The sequence below is a fragment of the Rattus norvegicus genome, chromosome X (genome assembly GCF_021556685.1).
Source record: "Rattus norvegicus strain SHRSP/BbbUtx chromosome X, alternate assembly SHRSP_T2T, whole genome shotgun sequence".
Taxonomy (NCBI): Eukaryota; Metazoa; Chordata; class Mammalia; order Rodentia; family Muridae; genus Rattus; species Rattus norvegicus.
Genome location: NC_141554.1, coordinates 85,344,147 through 85,360,438, shown reverse-complemented (window position 1 = coordinate 85,360,438; position 16,292 = coordinate 85,344,147). Strand labels below are relative to the sequence as shown.

Genomic DNA, 16,292 nt, shown 5'->3' with positions numbered 1-16,292 from the left:
AGAGACTTGAAGTCCTTGTCATACAAATCTTTCACTTGCTTGGTTAGAGTCACCACAAGTATTTTATTATTTGTGACTATTATGAAGGGTGTCAATTCCATAATTTTTTTTCTCAGCTTATTTATCTTTTGAGTAGAAGTCTACTGATTTGAGTTAATTTTATATTCAGCCAATTTGCTGAAGGTGTTTATCAGGTTTGGGAGTTCTCTGGTGGAACTTTTGGGATCACTTAAGTATACTATCATATCATCTGCAAATAGTGATATTTTGATTTTTTCCTTTCCAATTTGTATCCCTTTGACCTCCTTTTGTTGTCTAATTGCTCTGGCTTGAACATTAAGTACTATATTGAATAAGTAGGGAGAGAGGGGGCAGCCTTGTCTAGTCCCTGATTTTAGTGGGATTGCTTCAAGTTTCTCTCCATTTAGCTTGATGTGGGGTACTGGTTTGCTGTATATTGCTTTTACTATGTTTAGGTATGGGCCTTGAGTTCCTATTCTTTCCAGGACTTTTATCATGAAGGGGTGTTGAATTTTGTCAAATGCTTTCTCAGCATATAATGTGATGATCATGTGGTTTTTTTTCTTTGAGTTTGTTATATAGTGGATTACATTGATGGATTTCCATATATCAAACCATCGCTGCTTCCCTGGGATGAAGTCTACTTGATCATAATGGATGATCGTTCAAAGCAAATTGTGATGTACAAATTAACTGTTTTATCTTACTCTATGTTGAGAATATATTTTGTCTAAAAAAGAGAGTTGGAGAAGAAGAAAATAACAATCATGGTGAAAAACGAAATATCCCTTACTGTTTATACAAGTCGTCAGTTTAAAGTATAACATTCTTTCAAAAATAAACAGATTTTTAATTTTTGGGTCTTATTCCTTTTCATTTCAAAGTCATATGTTTTCACTGAAAAACATTTTTAAACATCTAAAAATAAGCTTTTATTTTAGAAGCTCAGGTACATTTTGAAGTAAAGATTATTTCACAATGTGTCTTGTGTATCCTTTATTAATCCTTTTTAAAGTAGCAAAGTTTTATTAATAATTATACATATAAAACATTAAAACCTGATAAAATTCTCTTTCTCTAGAGTTGTATAAAAACATACAATTAGTCTTGACATCTTTCTACTAGCAAAACAATTTACTTTTAGAGAACTTACTTAATAATTATATATCAGTCTAAAAACTATTTAGGTCACATAACTTGATTTAGCAGTAGAGAAAAAACTCACTGGAAATTGTTAGAATTCACTTATATTCGGCAATGTTGTATAGTTACAATACATATTTATGTAAGTATATAAAACAAATTTACAATAGTATCTGGCCTCCCGTTCCACAGGCCATAGAAACTTTGGGCCTCCCTTGCTTTTCTCAAAGCACCAAGTTACTTTACTTTTTCATAAGCAAACCCAAGAGCTCACAGGGAATAAATACATCATGAGAAATAATGAAATGAAGGGACAAGAAAACATTAAAAATATAATATAGAAATAATATATCTCTCATTGTAGGAGTTTTTTTTTCTTTTTCTTTTTTGGCTTATGGACCAGTGTTGTACATTTTCTTCCTGAAGTGGTTATCAGTTGTTAAGTTCTTTGATTTGATAGTACCTTAAACTATAAGCTAACCTGATTTTGAAATTTGAATTTCCTTAAATAACTATTCAGAAATTTATGTCTTTTCAACTATAAAAGATTTCTAATTTTTGGTACATAAAATATATATTTCTAGCATTTAGTTTACTGTATTTATACCTAAATTTACACTTAACTATGTAAATGACATAGAAAAAAATGAATCAAAATTAGAAGATGCAAATGCATTAGAATTTACCTTCATGTATTTTTGTAGGGCATCAACTGAAATACTCAGGGGATATTTGAGAATTACAATGTGAAGAACTTGGTCTACATATATGGATGTAGTTCATTTTCTTTTGGTATACTTAAATATAGTCAACTAAGACAAGCTGTTTCGATATTTGACTGCTGATGATTTTTAATTTCTATTTTCCTGTTTGGCTGGACCCTTAAACTTTGAAGCCACTGATGACCACAAGAAAATAATCAAGTTAATCTCCCTGTTCAAATTATTTTATATAGTTTGAAATAGCTATATAAAATAGGGGAGCTTGTTATTATGTTCTCCTCAGAAAGCCTCATTCTGTAAGTAAATATTTTCTTTGTAGTTTCTTGATGGGTGACGTATTAACATCTGCACCAAATCCGGAAGTAGTGGGGTTGGTTATTTGTTTCCTTTCTTCAGGGATTATTATCAAATTAAGAAAAAAATACTTGTACTATGAATTATTTGTCATTACATTGATTGGTTTGTGTTTTCCAAATGAAAAGATCATGAAAATATTATAAAGAACATAATAAAAATGAGAGAAATAAATATAAACTCAAGGTTGGGGGATATATTTTTAAAGAGACTGGATCCATATAATTTTATATTTATATGTTTATTCTCATAATTTAATCATTTATTTGGATGTACAAGTGCTTTTCTACTTTTAAATTAACACTGGTTTTTTGATGATGGACAGGCAAGGCCTCAAATGGAAGGACTGGGACACCAACCCAGCTACAAAAGTTTGACCTACAGTTTGTCCTGCCTGCAGGCTATTCTGGGAGCAGAGCCTAGGATAATTATCAAGGAGAGCAGAGAGACTTCATCCAGCAAATGATGGGAGCAGATGCACAGTCTCATAGCCAATCACGGGCAGAGTTCTTGGATAGACCTTCATAGGAGGGTGAGGAAGGATCAGAGGAACCAGAGGTGTCAGGGACATCATGAGAACATAGCTCACAGAAACAACTGACTTAGACTCATGGGTGCTTTCAGAGATCAGGGATACTGAAGGTGTACTGCATGTGTGTAATGGCTGAGTGGCTTTGGGTTCTTGTGGAAATTCTAGCAGTGGGAATGAGTGTTGTCCCTGACTCTTTTGCTTGCTTTCGGGACTCTTTTACTCCTATTGAGTTGCCTCCTCCAGCCTTAAAATGAGGGTGATGCCTATTCTTATTGTAGCTTTTTATGCTGTTGATCTCCCTGGGAAGCCTGCTCTTTACTCAGAGGGGGTAATTAGAGGGGGCATAGATCTGGGGTAAAGAAGAGGTGGAGTGAGAAGACTGGAGGAAGGGGAGGGAAGGGAAACTGGTCAGCATGTAATATATGAGAGAGAAATAAAACAGGAAAGAAAAAGAGAGATTTGTTTTCCTCCTTAACTCTGTCATTGGTAGATAAATCACACATGTTCATCATAGGCCAGATATCAAAATATAATGTAAGTTGAAATACTAACAACACAAGTAAATATTGTCTAACAACATTCTCATATCTACACTAATTGAAGCACCGCCTTTATAGATGGAAGACTACATCCTAGAACCTTTCCTCCATGCCTTACTTTAATCACGAATTCTTAAATACTTTAGCAGACATTGTAAGATATAAAATGATTGAAACATTTTAATAGTTATTTGTTTAATATTTTGATACATACTTCTTTAATGTAATGTTCTGTAATTTCTTTCTAAGTTTTCCTGTCTTTTAATGTAATTAAGAAATAATAAATTAATCACATCACTATCACTACCACTAATGTACACCAGTTACTGTCTTTGCACCAAGTAACCTATTTTTATATCTTTTAAATATCTCCTCAGTTGAATTTATTATCTCTTCCTTGGACTCTTGAAGTCTCTTCATGTCTTCTGAATTCTGGTAAATCCAATATTCTATAATAATATTATGACTTACATAATAAAAGGTACCCATTCATTTATTTCTAAACAGTTATCTGACTATTTATATAGCATTTTATATATGTAATTAATATATTATATTTTTATAATATTTCAACAATTAGCATATAGTTTTGTAATTATATATTGACACCCCATTACATGTAAATTTTACACTTATATAATACCCAGATAGAACAGCATTGACTTATACAATTATCACTATGATAAATTTTAGAAAGACTTGTGAAAATAAATATATATTATGATCATTACATGAAATATTCCTATTTTAAAATAGTTTATAATTAAATGAAGGTAATTAATGAATTAGAGTGGTATCATAGCTTGAGAATATTTTAACTATTAGGTTAATCCTATGGACTCTATTAACTATAAGTTCTACTCACAGTCTAATCCTCAAATATTACTAGTCTTGGAATGAACTATAAGAAGAATTTAAAAGTATAAAATGGACTCCTGCTTTAGCTTTATTTTAGAGTATTAATTTGAACTCTGAATTTAAGAGTTCATTATTACTTACTGGTTTCTTCTGCAATGTGGAGCTAAGTCAATTCGGAATTCTGGTAGGTATATGAAACCATCAGCCTTGGTGTCCTAGGAAAGAATGAAAAATTATAAGCAGAAACATTAAGATTTAAGAGAGAGCACTACAACTTGAAGTGGAGAAGCAAGAGCCAGATCACCAGTTTTGTAACAAACATTTTTTTTTTCTAGAATGCTTATTAAAGAATGCTGTTTGCTTAGCATGCACTTGAAATAGCTTTCTGCAAAGCAAATGGACCATGCATTTATTAAACCAGCGATGGTAACAACAGACTCTTAAGTTAATGATTATACAGAATTATTTGTAAATATGCAAACAGCTCTTGTCATCATTGAGGCAAAGCAGAAAAAAATATATATCAATGAAGGCTAGCAAGGCAATCAGCCATAGCAGCATTTAGCATGTTACTAAACCTTCAGTTGTCTCACACAGAACGATGATTACATGTATCAATCATTTTCAACTTCAAAGCTTCTAAAACATCAAATAGTGAAACATCTAAGGATGAAATTGTTTAGCATATGAACATCACAAAGCAGATTTTGAAATATAATCTTCTATTCCTTGTGTTTTTATATCATATAAGTAGCTCATCAAATTTGTAAGGCACTGTCATGAATTGAAACAAGGTTGAACACCTTCCAACATGTTTATAGACCATTATAAATAAGTTCTAGTCATTATAAATTTGCCCAGGTTTACCAAATCACTTTTTTTTTCTGAATCACAGTTTCTTCAAGGCTGAAATGGGGATCATATTATTGCTAAGTTGTAATATTTTTAACTTACAAAGAAAAGTATAAGTATTAAAGATATGAGAAAATAGGAGCCTAGTAATCTTGAAGTTAAAAGTCAAAATTTATACATTTGATAACAATCTGATAAAAAGTCACTCTCAAATTTGGAACCATTGATAAAGGTGCCATAATATTGATTCATCTTATATCAAGTAAATTGTGAGAACATTCTTCAAATGAAAAAAGAAAACATGGTAGATAGAATGTACTATTTTTTTCTGTTTAATTTCATCAGAATTATTTCAATATTCATCATGTTTCATCAGAATGTAAAATCATTTGGTATTTCATATTTGCTCTTGAAAACAAATTTGAAAATAGAATATTTCTATATTATTTGAGAAAGGGGGAATAGGAGAATGTGATAAGATATAATATTTATTAAATAATTATGTGACCAATATTATGCAACTCTTCTTTACGTGTTAACTCTACTATCACAAGTACTCATGGATTCAATGATTATATATGGAATACATATATAGTGCTCCATATGGGAGATAAACTGATGGGTTGGTGAGGTTGATACAAGGGAAGACAAATATAGTACTTGTGAAAGCTTATGAGCCAAGAGAAAAATTTTAATATAAAAACAATAAAGTAAAATGACAAGGAGCCAAATCTGTTATCACAATTATATAATGATATGACAGATCATGAGATCTGAACAGGTGGAGTAGGATCAAGAAGGGCTTCCCTAAAGAAATGATGTATTGAAGTGAGATTTGAAGGAATGTTGTTAATGAAGTTAACAATTGGTATTATGAAATATTGCAAGAAGAAGGAAGACACAAGAATGCATGGAGCACAGCACAATAGAGAAAACTGAAGTGGCCAGTGTAGCTGGAATATACAAATCACAGGATGGCTAGTTCAAGATATAAAAGAAGATTCATGTAAAGGCTGATGTTTCATGTTAAGGACATTTTTGTGTAAGAGTAATAATGGAAAGTTGTTGAAGGATTTCATTAAAGAAGAAAAAATTTTAAAAATGTGGTGAGGTGAGGTAAAATGGATATGCAAATTTATATTTTAAAAGATCTGCTAATTTGAGTGGTAAACTAAATTAGAGGAAGGCTAAAGTGAACAGGACAAGACAGACTGGGGCTGTCTTGAAATTATTTGAAAGCTAACAATGGCTTGGACTAGAAAGTGAAAATGATGAATTTGATAAATACTTAGGGGATAATTTCCTTTAAACTCAATATGGATAAACAGTAGGAAGCAACATAGTACAGCGTTTGAGGATAGCTCCTTAGCAGACAACCACAGCAATGAGATCATTTTAAGGATAGTATCATAAGAAACTGTGCTTTGTACATGCTGAATGGGGAAAATCTTGATATAGCCTCATGGAGAGATCATTGAATTATGAGTCCTAAATTCAAGAAGAGAAATTTAGGGTGTAGATATAAATGTGTGTGAACCATGTATACATCTAGTAATTGAGGGTGCATACATGGGTAAACTTGTTATTGATACGTATGGATAACAATAAGAAAACTTAGAGCTGATTCCTGAATAACTGAAACAAGTCACTTGAAAATATGATAATTTTGAAAAATGTTAAACAATTGTGGCAGGATGTAAATGAGAAAAAGTCAAGTAAAATGAAGTCTGCAAGTATTGGACTTAGCAATATCAAAATGTCAGGGTTATTTGCCTCCACCGTTTGTGGGAGGGAACATTTTAAGTGAGTTAATGAAAACAGAAATCATAAATAATATTATCAAGAAGCCTGGCTCTACATGTCAGCACATTAAGGTAAATGCTCAAGCTTAAATGAAATATCTGGATTCCTTTCCACACTGGGAATACTTTCTGAGTATCTTATAGTCGGTACATTCCAAACAAACTTATGGGCTTGTCAATTCTGTACTGTAAAATGGTATTTGTTGGGCTTTACAACCAGTGAGATGCACCCAATTTATTTCGCTTTTATCTAAATGAAAGGATTCTAACACTTAAAATAAAAGTTTGTGAGATGAATCGGGTTGAGAGGGATCAATACGTAAGAGAAAGCAGGATAAAAATTTTTGGTAAGCATTAGGACTAGTTTTAAAGAAAATGGGCTTCAAAGAAGATAAGTAACTTGTTTGGCCTCTTGAAGTGAAAGTGAAAGGGCTTGGCGTAAAAGCAGGTATTTTTGATTTCAAAGCATTGATTAAGGTACCCTTACTGGACATATTAGACAGCTTAGACAGCCTTTTTTAAAAGCATGAAATAGCATCAGTTGCTTATCCCTGACATTAGGTCTTATGAGCATCTTTTCATTTTCCAGAAGTCTGTACCCTTACTGCTAAGATAAAAGACTATTTTCAGCAACTGAATCTTTCCTCTCTGGTGCACTTACATTCAGATGTGAGAACCAGTAGAGGGTTGAATGTTTCAAAATAAACCAGTATTTTTTCCAACTAAAGAGGGAGATTCCTCTAGATGCTCTTTTATGCCAAAGCCATCCCTCGCATTTTCCATGGCCCAGTTCAGTACAGGCAATTGCACAAAATTGATTTTTAGACCAAGAATGACGGTCTTCCTCAGAGAAAAATGTGGGCAAGAGCCTTTTAAACCAGGACCCTGCAAAAACAAACAGGAGAAAATGTTAGTTTGGAAATCATAACAATGTACACTTCAAATTATCATAACATTTTCATTTTCACAAGTTTGCAGTAAACTAACAGCTTACCAATATTAGGAAGTTTTTCTTCCCACTACAAATGCCAATATTTTAATTTTTATTTACTTATAACCACTTGTATTTCTTATTTTGTCAATAGTCATTTCAGCAATTCTTTTGCTTTTGCCTTATTCTGTTAATTTTTAACTTTACTTATTGATATATTAGAGAGATTAACACTTTATTAGTCATATATATTTGAAATCTCTTTGGTTTATGACATTATGGTATGTACATGGCTTTTCATTAGTTAGCCACAAATATGAAAAGTATATATTTTCTGCTTTTATTGTTAGAAGTTTTATTAATTTTTACATTTCAATCATGTATATATCTTAATTTCTGTGTATTACATACAATAGAAATCTAAGGGTGTTTCTTCTTTCCAAAGATTCTGAGAGTTGCTTTGAACTATCTATTGAATAATTTTTTCTTTACGAATTTCAAATATTATAATTATTGTACCCTTGAATTATTTTGTATATTTAATCTATACCTGTAATTATCATTTTATCATTAAAATATCAAAATATTTTATCTTTTCTGGACAATATTATCATGTACTAATTTTTATGATTTATTAATGTATATTTATTTTCTATGAATCATATAATTTGTTTTTGCATTTTTCTCATACTACTTCCCCTGTATGAACTTTTAAAGCAGTGTTAGTTTCCAAATACATCCTACTAGAATTCTGATTGAAAAGTTTAAGATGAATTAAAGAAACATAATATTTTTTACTACTAAATTCTGGGCCTTATACATGGTCATGTAACTCAAAATTTACTAAGACTTTTCTGAAGATATTCTATATTTTGAGTATCTTTTATACATTTTCTCTTCTTTGGCCTTATGTATTTTGTAGTTTTTGTTGCAATATTTGGTTAAAATTCCATCTACTTGTTAGTATTTTACTGTTAAGCAATGGGTGATATAAAAGGTTTTAACCTTAGCACTGTAATGTCTCAGATTCTACCTGTTGGTAAATAGCCTAAATCTGTAAGGGTAGATCTAAAATTTTAATAAATTACAGTTTTAATTATAGTAACCTAATGGATTTAAATCAAAGCTTATTCATATAAGTGTAAATGAGATTAAGAATGCCATCGAGGAAATAATTTGGCTCTTTTAGAAAATACTTCTAGGCTCCTCAGAAGACCCGACCATCCGAAGACCCCCCAGGAGGTATGTTACAACCATGGCCATAGGTAAGGGATGCTCCCAAATGACCTCAGCAGCTGGGAACCCCCAGGAGTCCAGCAGACTTGGGAACCATCTCTTCACCAAACCCCATGCCCTGTATGAACCCCACTCACTTTCTGGGCTGTAATTTCTGCCTGGACAGACCATCAGTCTTTCTGCTCTTCTGAGGACCCCACAGTCTAAAGGACCCCCAAGGAAGTCTGCTACAGACAGGGCCACATATTGCTGATGCTAAGAAGTGCATGCTGTCAGTAACCTCTCAGGAGACAGGCTCTGCCAGAGCCTGACAAATACAGAGGCAAATGCTTGAAGCCAACAACTTAACTGAGAAAGGGGTCCCCAATGGAGGAGTTAGAGAAAGGATTGAAGGAGCTAAAGAGTTTTGCAACCCCATAAGAAAAACAATAGTAACCAAAAAGAGCTCCCAGGGACTAAACCACCGTACAAAAAGTACACATGGACAAAACTATGGCTCCAGCTGCATATGTAGCAGAGGATGGCCTTGTTGGGCACCAATGGGAGAAGCCTTGGTCCTGACAAGGCTGGACCCTCCAGTATGGGGAAATGTCATGGCAGGGAGGCAGGAAGGAGGCAGTTTGGGTGGGAGAAAGGGGATAACATTTCAAATGTAAATTAAAAAATATCGAAATCCCATGGAGGAGTGAGATGGACCCTCAGAAGTGTGGACATTCCTGAGAATTCAGGGAAGACAAATACTTTCTGCCCACATTCCTGACCCAAGACAGAATTGCCTAGTGCCATCTGTGCCCTCTGAGCACAGGGACCTAGGAGCAGTCAGGGGCAGGACCCTCCTGGATTCTGCCTGTGCCAACAGTTGAAACCCAGTCTCCAGGTGTGCCTACATACCTGAGAGCAGAGTTCTCTGTGCCCAGTTCCGGCTGAAAGAAAACAGGTCTACCGGAGTGTTGACACACAGACCTATAGGAGGGACATGCCACTTTCAGAGACAGCAAGACAAGCTAACATCAGAAACAACCTGATGGCAAGAGGCAAGCACAGGAACCTAAGCAACAGAAACAAGACTACTTGGCATCATCAGAGCCCAGTTCTCCCACCAAAGCAAATACTGGATATCCAAACAAACCTGAAAAGAAAGATTTGCATTTAAAAATCACATTTTATGATGATGATGAAGGACATTGAGAAGGACATAAATAATTTCCTTAAAGAAATACAGGACAACACAAGTAAATAAATAGAAGCCCTTAAAGAGGAAACACAAAAATCCCTTAAAGAATCCCTTAAAGAATTACAGGAAAACCCAAACAAACAGGAGAAGGAGTTGAACAAAACTGTACAAGATTTAAAATGGAAAGAGAAACAATAAAGAAAGCACAAAGGGAGACAATCCTGGATATAGAAAACCAAAGGAAGAGACCAGGAGCCATAGATATAAGCATCACCAACAGAATACAAGAGATAGAAAACAGAATCTCAGGAGCAGAAGATTTCATAGAAATCATCAACACAACTATTAAAGATAATGTAAAACGGAAAAAGCTACTGGCCCAAAACATACAGGAAATCCAGGAAACAATGAGAAGATCAAACCTAAGGATAATAGGTATAGAAGAGAGTGAAGACTCCCAGCTCAAAGGACCAGTAAATATCTTCAACAAAATCATAGAAGAAAACTTCCCTAACCTAAAGAAAGAGATGCCCATAAACATACAAGAAGCCTACAGAACTCCAAATAGATTGGACCAGAAAAGAAACTCTTCCCGTCACATAATAGTCAAAACACCAAATGCACAAAACAAAGAAAGAATATTAAAAGCAGTAAGGGAAAAAGGTCAAGTAACATATAAAGGCAGACCTAGCAGAATTAGACCAGACTTCTCACCAGAGACTATGAAAGCCAGAAGATCCTGGACAGATGTAATACAGACCCTAAGAGAACACAAATGCTAGCCCAGGCTACTATATCCAGCAAAACTTTCAGTTAACATAGATGGAGAAACCAAGATATGCTATGACAAAACCAAATTTACACAATATCTTTGTACAAATCCAGCCCTAAAATTATAACAAATGGAAAACTCCAACACAAGGAGGGAAACTACCCTGTAGAAAAAAGCAAGAAAAAAATCTCCTTGCAATGAAACCAAAAGAAGAGAGACACAGAAACATAATTCCACCTCTAATGAAAATAACAGGAAGCAACAATCATTATTTCTTAGTATCTCTTTCTATGTATGAACTAAATTCCCCAATAAAAAGACATAAACAAACTGACAGGATATGTAAAGAGGACCCAGCATTTTGCTGCATAAAGGAAACACACTTCAGAGACACAGACAGATACTACCTGAGAGTAAAGGGTCGGAAAAGAATTTTCCAAGACAATGGTCCAAAGAAACAAGCTGGAGTAGCCATTCTAATATTAAAAACATTGACTTTCAACCAAAAGTTATCAAAAAAGATAAGGAAGGACACTTCATATTCATCAAAGGAAAAATCCACCAAGATGAACTCTCAATCCTAAATATCTATTCTCCAAATACAAGGGCACCAAAATTCATAAAAGAAACCTTATTAAAACACAAAGCACACATTGCACCTCAAACAATAATGGTAGGAGACTTCAACACCTCACTCTCATCAATGGATAAATCATGGAAACAGAAATTAAACACAGACATAGATAAGCTAATAGAAGTTATGAACCAAATGGATTTAACAGATATTTATATTACATTTCATCTTAAAACAAAAGCATATATCTTTTTCTTGGCACCACATGGTACCTTCTCCAAAACTGACCATATACTCGGTCACAAAACAGGCCTCAACACATACAGTAACATTGAAATAATCGCATGCATGCTATCAGATCACCATGGGCTATGACTGGTGTTAAGGAACAACAAAAACAACAGAAAGCCCACATACTCATGGATGTTTAACAAGGCTCTACTCAATGACAAATTTGTCAAGGAAGAAATAAAGAAAGAAATTGAAGACTTTTCAGAATTTAATGAAAATGAAGGCACTAATACCTAACATATGGGACACAATGAAATCAGTGCTAAGAGGAAAACTCATAGCTCGGAGTGCCTCCAAAAGGAAACAGGAGAGAGCATATGTCACCAGCTTGACAGCACACCTAAAAGCTCTAGAACAAAAAGAAGCAAATACACCCAAGAGGAGTAGAAGGCAGGAAATAATCAAACTCAGAGCTGAAATCAACCAAGTAGAAACAAAAAGGACTATGCAAAGAATCAACAGAACCAAAAACTGGTTCTTTGAGAAAATCAACAAGATATATAAACCCTTAGCCAGAGTAACCAGAGGACACATATAGTGTGTCCAAATTAACAAAATCAGAAATGAAAATGGAGTCATAACAACAGAATCTGAGGAAATTAAAAAAATCATCAGATCATACTACAAAAACCTTTATTAAACAAAACTGGAAAATCTGGAGGAAATGGACAATTTTCTAGACAAATACCAGGTCCATCTAAACCACCCTATAACTCCTAAAGAAACTGAAGCAGTTATTAAAAATCTTCCAACCAAAAAGGGCCCAGGACCAGATGGGTTTAGTGCAGAATTCTCAGACCTTCATAGAACACCTCATACCAATACTCTCCAAACTATTCCACAAAATAGAAATACACAGTGTCCTGCCTAATTCCTCCTGTGAAACCATAATTAAGCTTATACCTAAACTACACAAAGACCCAACAATGAAAGAGAACTTCAGACCAATTTCCCTTATGAATATCGACGCAAAAATACTCAATAAAATTCTCACAAATTGAATTCAAGAACACATCAAAATGATCATCCATCATGATCAAGTAGGCTTCATCCCAGGAATGCAGGGATGGTTCAATATATGGAAATCCATAAATGTAATCCACTATATAAACCAAATCAAAGAAAAAAACCACATGATCATCTATTAGATGATAAGAAAGGATTAGGCATGATTCAACACCCCTTCATGATAAAAGTCCTGGAAAAATCAGGAATTCAAGGCCCATACCTAAACACAGTAAAAGCAAAATGCAGCAAACCAATAGCCAACAACAAACTAAATGAAGAGAAACTTGAAGAAATCCCACTAAAATCAGGGACTAGACAAGGCTGTGAACTCTCTTTCTACCTATTCAATATAGTATTGGAAGTCCTAGCCAGAGCAATCAGACAACAGAAGGAGGTCAAAAGGATAGAAATTATAAAGGAAGAAGTCAAAATATCACTATTTGCAGATGATATGATATTATACTTATGTGACCCCGAATTTCCACCAGAGCACTACTAAGTCTGATAAAAAACTTCAGCAAAGTGGCTGGATATAAAATTATCTCAAACAAATCAGTAGCCTTCCTCTACTCAAAGTTTAAACAGACTGAGAAAGAAATTATGGAAATGACGCCATTCACAATAGTCACAAATAACATAAAAAACCTTTCTGTGACTTTAAGTGAGCAATTGAAAGGTCTGTATAACAAGAACTTCAAGTCTCTGAAAAAAGAAATTTACAAAGATAGCAGAAGGTAAAAAGATCTCCCATGCTCAGGGATTTTCAGGATTAATATAGTAAAAATGGCTATTTTGCCAAAATTAATTTACAGATTCAATGCAATCCCCATCAAAATTTGAAATCAATTCTTTATAGAGTTAGGGAGGGCAATTTGGAATAACAAAAAAACCCAGCATAGCAAAAACTATCATCAACATTAAAAGAACTTCTGGGGGAAACACCATCCCTGACCTCAATCTGTATTACAGAGCAATGGTGATAAAAACTGTATGGTATTGGTACAGAGACAGGCAGGTAGATCAATGGAATAGAATTAAAGACCCAGAAATGAACCCACACACCTATGGTCACTTGATATTTGACAAAGGAGCTAAACCATCCAATGGAAAAAAGATAGCATTTTCAACAAATGGTGCTGGTTCAACTGGAGGTCAACATGTAGAAGAATGCAGATCGATCCATGCTTATCACCCTGTACAAAGCTTAGGTCCAAGTGGATCAAGGACCTCCACATCAAACCAGACACACTCAAACTAATAGAAGAAAAACTAGGCAAGCATCTGGAACACATGGGCACTGGAAAAAATTTCCTGAACAAAACACCAATGGCTTATGCTCTAAGATCAAGAATCGACAAATGGGATCTCATAAAACTGCAAAGCTTCTGTAAGTCAAAGGACACTGTGGTTAGGACAAAACGGCAACCAACAGATTGGGAAAAGATCTTTACCAATCCTACAACAGATAGAGGCCTTATATCCAAAATATACAAAGAACTCAAGAAGTTAGACCGCAGGGAAACAAATAACCCTATTAAAAAATGGGGTTCAGAGCTGAACAAAGAATTCACAGCTGAGGAATGCCGAATGGCTGAGAAACACCTAAAGAAATGTTCAACATCTTTAGTCATAAGGGAAATGCAAATCAAAACAACCCTGAGATTTCACCTCACACCAGTGAGAATGGCTAAGATCAAAAACTCAGGTGACAGCAGATGCTGGCGAGGATGTGGAGAAAGAGGAACACTCCTCCATTGTTGGTGGGATTGCAGACTGGTAAAACAATTCTGGAAATCAGTCTGGAGGTTCCTCAGAAAATTGGACATTGAACTGCCTGAGGATCCAGCCATACCTCTCTTGGGCATATACCCAAAAGATGCCTCAACATATAAAAGAGACACGTGCTCCACTATGTTCATCGCAGCCTTATTTATAATAGCCAGAAACTGGAAAGAACCCAGATGCCCTTCAACAGAGGAATGGATACAGAAAATGTGGTACATCTACACAATGGAATATTACTCAGCTATCAAAAACAACGAGTTTATGAAATTCGTAGGCAAGTGGTTGGAACTGGAAAATATCATCCTGAGTGAGCTAACCCACTCACAGAAAGACATACATGGTATGCACTCATTGATAAGTGGCTATTAGCCCAAATGCTTGAATTACCCTAGATCCCTAGAACAAAGGAAACTCAAGACGGATGATCAAAATGTGAATGCTTCACTCCTTCTTTAAATGAGGAAAAAGAATACCCTTGGCAGGGAAGGGAGAGGCAAAGATTAAAACAGAGACTGAAGGAACACCCATTCAGAGCCTGCCCCACAGGTGGCCCATACATATACAGCCACCCAATTAGACAAGATGGATGAAGCAAAGAAGTGCAGACCGACAGGAGCCGGATGTAGATCGCTCCTGAGAGACACAGCCAGAATACAGCAAATACAGAGGCGAATGCCAGCAGCAAACCACTGAACTGAGAATAGGACCCCCGTTGAAGGAATCAGAGAAAGAACTGGAAGAGCTTGAAGGTGCTCGAGACCCCAAAAGTACAACAATGTCAAGCAACCAGAGCTTCCAGGGACTAAGCCACTACCTAAAGACTATACATGGACTGACCCTGGACTCTCTCCCCATAGGTAGCAATGAATATCCTAGTAAGAGCACCAGTGGAAGGGGAAGCCCTGGGTCCTGCTAAGACTGAACCCCCAGTGAACTAGACTATGCGGGGAGGGTGGCAATGGGGGGAGGTTTGGGAGGGGAACACCCACAAGGAAGGGGAGGGGGGAGGGTGATGTCTGTCCGGAAACCGGGAAAGGTAATAACACTTGAAATGTATATAAGAAATACTCAAGATAATAAAAAAAAAATAAAATAAAAAAAAAAGAATTGATAAATGGGACCTCATGAAACTGATAAGCTTTGGTAAGGCAAAGGACATAGTTAATAGCGAGAATGACAACCTACAGATTGGGGAAAAAGTCTTCACTTCCCCCAAATCTGATAGAGAGGTAATATACAAAGTATATAAAGAATTCAAGATGCTAACCTCCAAAAACCTAAACAACCCAATCAAAATAAATGGGGTATAGAACTGAACAGAGAATTTACAACAATGGAATCTTGAATTGCTGAGAATCATGTAAATGTTAAAAGCCCTTAGTGAGCAGGGAAATGCAAATTAAAACAACCCTGAGATCCCAAGAATGCCTAAGATAAAAAACTCAGGTAAAAGGAACACTTCTCCATTGCTAGTGAGATAACAAACTGGTACAACCACTCTGGAAATCAATCTGTTGGTTCTTCAAAAAATTGAAAATAAATCTCTCTGAAGACCCAGCTATATCTCTCTTGGGCATATACCCAAAAGATGTCCCAACATGCCACAGGTCCACTATTTTCATAAGACCCAAGTGAGGATGCTTCAATTCCAGTTGGGAGGGAGAAGAAAGCAGAGGGCAGAGGGAGAGAGAACTGGGT

The 16,292-nt window shown here is 35.1% G+C and overlaps 1 protein-coding gene across 2 annotated transcripts in view; it reads right to left on the bottom strand.

The window, feature by feature from the left end:
* The window catches only part of Tex16 (testis expressed gene 16), a 373,047-nt gene that overhangs the window by 65,753 nt on the left and 291,002 nt on the right, over positions 1–16,292 (bottom strand). For both annotated transcript variants that reach the window (NM_001417287.1, NM_001417288.1), the window contains 2 exon segments: positions 4,311–4,384; positions 7,485–7,708. In NM_001417287.1, coding sequence (NP_001404216.1) covers positions 4,311–4,384; positions 7,485–7,708 — 298 coding nt within the window.